Below are 6,340 nucleotides of genomic sequence, written 5' to 3'. Positions count from 1 at the left end.
ACAATAAGTACAAAAGAGTTTCCTTTTTATCAATAACAGACAATGGTGTATCTCAGGATGCGAGCGCCCGAGAAGGAAGCAGTAAAATGATTCGAGCGATCCCTGACTCCTCCGGCACCGAGCACGGATGCATCGCCCCGACTTGTTTCCATTTCTGACTACACTGCAGCGACCCGGCCAACGCATTAATCCGCTCTGCCGAGCAGCCGGTCGCGCCGCCCGTCCCCACCGGGAAACGAGGACGGGCTCCTCCGCGGCCGGGCGCGCGGCCTCGGGCCGATTACGTTTCAATCGATGCCCGCCCCGAAGTCGGGCGGGGTGGCGGCGCCTGGACGCGGCGTCCTTTGTAGACGCAGCCGGCGCCGGGCCCCCGCGCCCCCGCCGCCCGCCGCTCACCTGCACATGATCTCGTGGGTCAGCAGCACGCGGCACATCTCCGGGTTCTTGTCCTGGCCCTCGTAGACGATGGCCTGCGCGGGGACAAGCAGAGGCTGGGGTTATGCGGCGCCCGCGGCTCTGGCGCCAAATCGCCCCGGGCGCTGCGGGGCTCGCGGGCAGCAGGTGCACGGCCGGCGCGGGGAGGCGTCCCGGCCCCCCCAGGCCACGCTCCCGACGGGGTCAGCCCCGGAGCGCGGCTAGGCCGCGGCGGCTTCGCCCTCCGCTGCCTCGTAGCTTCCTCCCCGGGCGCCCGCCAGGCCTGCGAGGGGCCTTGGGCTCGGGAGGGCGCCGGCCGCTCCGGCTGCGGGGAGGGCAGGGCAAGGCCGAGGCCGGGCCGGGGAGCGAGGGCGCGCTGGCGGCGACCCCGGCCCCCGGAGCTCTCTCGGCTTCTTTGGGCCGCCTCCACGCTGCGTCCTCGGGCCATTGTCCACACCCAGCTCCCATCTGCCTGCTTAAGAAGCCGATGGGAACGAGCTGCAGCTGAGAAACCGGGGAGGGCCGCGGCGGCGCAGGAGCAGCGTGCTGAGGCCCGCGCCCGGCCTGCCCTGCGCGCTCCGCGGGCTCGGGCGAGGCGGGCGCCGGCTGTCCCGGCACGCCGAGCCCAGCGCCCCGGTGAGCACGCCGCCCGGCCCAGTCGCCGCCCCGAGCCTGCGGGGCGGCCCAGAGAGGCGGGCAGCGGCCTGGGCTCCGCGCGCAGCGGGCGTCCGGGGGCCCGGGCGGGAGGCCCCGGCGCAGCAGCCGCACGTGGCCATGCGGGGTCCGGGCGCCGCCAGCGCCCCGCAGGAGCGCCCGGGCCCCGGAGCTACTGGCCCGCGCGGCCACGTGCTCCTCGCCGGATGATATTTGGGGAAAAAAGTGCTAATGGCCAATCTGGTGTTTATTTTGAAACTGCTAACAATGATTTTTCTCGAGTAAAAAGGCAGTGTCTGCGCGCACGCTCGGGTGGGTTTTGAGCAGAGGCTCTGCCAGATGGTGCGAAGCCCTAGGTGCGCTCAGGGCCGCGCTCAGCCCGGCTCCGCCGCCGGGAACCGATCCGGGCACCGGGAGCCGCCCGCGCCGCCGCCCGCCTGGGCCAGGCCTCCACCGCCAGCCTCGCGAAAAGAGAAAAAAGGAAAAAAAAAAAGGCCGCTGGGGGAGGGGCGGGAGGCAGGGGGCTGGGAGCTCTAAGTTCCCGGCAGAAAATTCCACGGAAGGGGGAGGGTTGTCCTTTCTCCAGTTCCCGCCCCCACCCAATCTGGAAATTATCTAGAAATTGCTTCCAACCTCCTCGGGCACTGCTGACACTTTCCTCCACTTCCAGGCGGACAAAGCCCTTTCTGGTGAAAGCCCGGGGCTTCCCTCCCGGGAAGAGAGGAGGGTCTCCGCGACCCCCTCTCCCCCAGCCTCCCACCCGGACCCCCGCTCGAAGCCACAGGAGTGATGGGTGTCGCCGCAGGCCAACGAGCCGCCTGGGGCTGCAGGGCGCGCGGCCGCCGCGGCACCAGCACTTTGGAGAGTCGCTTGCCCTCCGATGGATCCCCGTATTTATATGTGATTTATTTTTTATTTTGTAGCACAAACAGAAATCCATAAACTGTCGGTTCAGCGCCATTGACTCTTTGATCAGTTACTGGGCTATTTCTTTCTCTTTTTTTCTCCCATCCCCGTCAGTGAGAGGAGATTAAATGCCTTTATTTTCTGCCCTGTTTATACTGCAAAGGTACAAGGCTAAATGAACAATAAAAGTGTACTTAAAATGAAGCCTCCTCCTCTATGCAACAACAGAGAAACTTGGTGCTGCCTACAAAAACCTCTTAATTAGACGACAGCGATTTCCGAAAACATTTAGCTGTTATATACCAAGGAAATAAAAGCACCCTGTCAACCAGCAGCCTGAGTTCCAGAGGCTTCTCTGAACCCAGTGAAATAATAATTACCGAAGGGCACACTGCCTCCGTCTTTGTCAGAAAGACCTTAGTTTACCTGTCAGATCTGTTTTACTCTAAGAGAAAACCACAGTTTTACCGCTGCAGACGTTAATGCTCACACCCTTGCTACCTAGGTAAGGACAAACTTTTTTAAGGGGAAATAAAATCTGCAAACTAATTGCGTTCAGAGAGTGGGAGGCACATGTGCTGGGCTGTGTGTTTAAGAAGCCCCAGTGAGCTCTTACTTGGCTCACAATTCTTCAAGTTAGCATCTAAAATGAAGAAGCTGCTTTCATTTCTAAGCATCCAGCCTGGAAGTACATTTTAAATCAGTCTGTGCCAAGTGGATTTAATGTACAAATTGGACCCACTTCCCCCCCACACACACACAATTTTAAGACAATGGGGAAAAAAACAATCTTTAAAGCAACAAAATCACCAACACACCACCCGGCACAAAACCAGCAGCCAGAGACTGCACAATGTCAAAAAGCAATGAAGCGCCTTTCTCCACTTAATCACATTACTGATAGCCAATAGTTATCATCGGAAAAGTTGACCAAGACAGGTTAAATAATTTAATAAGGAACTGCTTGTAATTATGTTATTTACAAGGTATGACAGAGGGTGGGAGAGGGAGCAGAGGGGTGGACGGGTTGGAGTGACCCCTGGAGCTTGGAGTTTGAATTATGGAGCTGGGGGGCTGCGAGGTGAAGATGGACTAGAGAACAAGGTGACTTTTCACCCCAACACATTTAACTTTTAAATCCAAATAAATGTCTCATGTTACTAGAGCATCACACTGGAAAGAAGAAGAAAATGAACTAATCATGCAACTCGATGGGCTTGGAAAGGAATTAGTTGCCTTTGTTACCGAAAAAAAAAAAATCAGTGAAATGATTCCTTGCCAAGAGAGAAGCGTTTAAAAATAAACAGGGGTGGGGGGCATCTTGAAATTTTTCTGTCAAATATTAATTACCATAATTAATTGAGACAGAATATGATTCCAATCACAAGACATTTAATAAAGCATATATGTCCTGTCCTAATGACAACATAAACTATTTTACCAATCGCTTCATTTATTCCAATAAATATGGAATTCTCATTAGCATGCCAAGGAACTAAATGAAAAACAAATACACGAGATCCATTTGTCAGTCCCCTTGTCTCTGAACCCCAGGACAACCCCAGCCCAGCAGCGGAAACTAGTGCACACTCGTAAACTTTCTCACCTGTTTGGTCATTGAATCTATGAGGCGAACATACAGATCCTGCTCTGTTCTGACTCCTGCAAAAAACAGAGACAAATTCTCATCAGGACTTTCTCGCGGCACCTCTGGAAGGGCACCAGGGCACAGGAAATGGGTGACTCAGGGCTGCTGCCTGGGTGATGCAGCGAAACCCAGGCAATCTCTTCAAATGGGAGAAAGAGAACCCCAGACACTTCTTATTTTTTTCTTTTCTTAGTTAAGAACCTAAAGACTCTCAGGGTTTGCACTTCAAGGTGCAGGAAATTTGCCTGGTGGAGAGCAGGCCTGGTTGCTGTGCCCGGTGGGCCCATGTGGTCATTTATTTTTAGAAAACAGAAAGCACCAAATGGAAACTGAGTGAGAGGCTGAACTCTTTCTAATGTCTCTCGAGGATTTTTTTTTTTAAACTCGTGCGCAGGAAGTAAGTTATGCTCGGTTTATGGAGCTACCCTCATCCCAATAATTAACATTAATTTGCAAAATTGAAAAAAGTCACTTAAAAGTGATGTTCTGCTGGAGCCCAAATCGATCCCCTTTTACTTTCTACTCCGAGCCCCACCGGTTAATCATGTGAAGTGCCATCGACTTATTGATCGTTTATGTTTTGTTTTCCTTCTATGCCATGAGAAGATTTCGTGTTTACATCCATGTCATTTTAATCTCAAAATCTTTATGTCCTTTGACCACCGCGGACAGGGAGAGGCAGCCGCTGCGGGGCGGAGGAGGCGGCGAGCAGGCAGCACTTACCGTTGCTGTACAACAACTGCAGTTTGTAGTGGATGCCGTTGTTGGTTTTCTCGTTGTTTGGCTCCTGAAAGTAACGATAAACAATTGCATTTAGTGTGGTCGGTGTCAGGCGCGCCCACCGCGCTCGGTCCCCGCCACGGCCGAGGCCCCTCGGCCTCACGCACGGCAGGATTCCGAGCTCGCGGCGGCGCGCTGATGTCACTTTGCTGCTGGGCGCCCGGCGCTCTCCTCGCCCCGAGCAAGTCCGGGGGCGCAGAGAAGTTGCCCGGCCCTGGGCGGTCCCGGGCGGCCGCACGTGGCGGCGGCGGCGGGGTCGCCTGGCGGAGCCGTGCCCGCCGCCGAGGGGGGCGCTCGGGACCCGCGCGCCGACACCGCCTGCCTCCCACTTCTCGAAAGAGCAGGCTGCGATCGCGCGTGGGCACTTACTTTCTCTTTCTCCACAAAGTCCACAAAAGCGGTCCTTTCGATCTCCACCGGCTGCCCCTGCCTGTCGTAGAGCGCCAGCACGAAGTGGAAGAAATTGGATTTCCGGAGGTTGGAAGGCGGCTGCTTCTCGAAGTGCGCCCGCGCCAGCCCCACGCCGCTGCGGGAGGAGAGAGACAGCGGCCCGGTGAGGAGCGCGGCGCCGGCCGGCAGAGGGGGCCGGGCCGGGCCGGGGCCGGGGCCGGGGCCGGGGCGCGCGGGCGCGGCCGGTACGTACCTCTGGGCGGCGGTGTTGGCGTCCACCACGCCCGCCGTGTGCATCCACGAGCGCACCGGGTTCATGCCGCTGCCCAGCGGCTCCTCCTTCATGGTCGTCCCCCCGCGCGGAATATTCTCCTGAATCCCAAACATGAAAACTGCTGGCGGCGGCCGCAGCTCCCGGCCGAAAGCGTTTCCGCGAGCGGCGGCGCTCGGGGCTCGGCGGCAGGCGGCTGCCCTGGCCGGCCTGGCCCTTCTCGGCGCCTGCGGTCCGGCCCGCCGCCGGCTTCAGCCCGTCCCGGGCAGGCGCGACATACACCGGCGGCCGGGCGCTCCGGACGGCCGAGGGCGCGGGGGCGGCTCCACCGGCGGCGGCGCTGCTTCGGGGGAGCAGGACGCGGCGGCCGCGGCGGCGGTTGTTGTTGTTGTTGTTTGCAGGCGCGCTCAACGTGGTGTCATCCTAGCCAGGCGGCGTCCGCGGCTGCAGGACACTGCGGGATCGCCCGCTTCTGGCGCGGCCCGCCTGCTCCAAAGACAAATAAACGGGGCAGTGAGTGCCGCGGCGCAGTCCCGGGCGCAGGCGGGGCGCGGCGGGGCCTGGAGCGGCGCGCGCAGCGGACGGAGGCACACAAAACTCAGCCCTCTCTCCCCGAGGAATGGACCCTTTCCCGGGAGCCAAAACTCGAAGCCCCCGGGAGCGGCGCTGTCAGAGGGTGACGTCGGGGGGCGGCGCCAGCGCCATATATGGGAGCGGCCGCCCCTCGCCGCCCTCCCTTTCCGCAGCGCCACGGCTCCCGCCGACTGACTGCCTGACGGCGCCGCGAGCCGGCCCGAGCCCCGCGAGCCCCGCGAGCCCCGCCGCCGCCGAGCGCCGCCGCCGCCCCCCGCCACGCGCCGCGGCTCCTCGCGCCCTGCTGCAGCCAAGGAAGTTACTACTCGCCCAAATAAATCTTGAAAAGAAACAAACGCAGCCGGCGCTCAATTGCAGCTTGGCCCCCTAATACCTCCCCGCAAAACCTGCCACACAGTCAAAACACGATGCGCTGGGGGGAAGCAAAGGGGAGTGTAAGATGCGCCCCAAGTTGCCCAGATGCATGCAATAAATGCAGGGGCTGCAGCTCTCCCTGGGGCGGCCCAAAAGGAAAAGTGGGAAGAGGCAGGTCGACCGCCGGGAGATGGGTGGAGGGAGGGACGCTCAACGGGCTGGAAGGAGGGGTGCGCAGGGCTCCCCCGCCAAGGCTGGACGCACAGCTCAGCCTGATTTCTAAGCAGACCTAAGGCTGCTTCGGGGCCGGTAAGCCCCTATCCTAGCCC

At 59.7% G+C, this 6,340-nt stretch overlaps 1 protein-coding gene across 1 annotated transcript in view; it reads right to left on the bottom strand.

Annotated features, from left to right (window-relative positions):
* LOC105821414 (transcription factor COE3-like) overlaps positions 1 to 5,179 on the bottom strand; it is a 6,469-nt gene extending 1,290 nt beyond the window's left edge. Inside the window, exons 1-5 of the mRNA XM_012658114.1 lie at positions 5,046 to 5,179; positions 4,772 to 4,928; positions 4,346 to 4,409; positions 3,581 to 3,636; positions 397 to 470 (exon numbers count right to left, since the gene is read on the bottom strand). Coding sequence (XP_012513568.1) covers positions 397 to 470; positions 3,581 to 3,636; positions 4,346 to 4,409; positions 4,772 to 4,928; positions 5,046 to 5,179 — 485 coding nt within the window. The remainder of the gene's footprint in view (positions 1 to 396; positions 471 to 3,580; positions 3,637 to 4,345; positions 4,410 to 4,771; positions 4,929 to 5,045) is intronic.
* Positions 5,180 to 6,340: the final 1,161 nt, after the last annotated feature.

The sequence above is a fragment of the Propithecus coquereli genome, unplaced genomic scaffold (assembly GCF_000956105.1).
Source record: "Propithecus coquereli isolate 6110/MARCELLA unplaced genomic scaffold, Pcoq_1.0 Scaffold572, whole genome shotgun sequence".
Classification (NCBI taxonomy): domain Eukaryota; kingdom Metazoa; phylum Chordata; class Mammalia; order Primates; family Indriidae; genus Propithecus; species Propithecus coquereli.
Note: the sequence above shows the minus strand (reverse complement) of the source record. Positions and strands in the feature narration are given on the sequence as shown.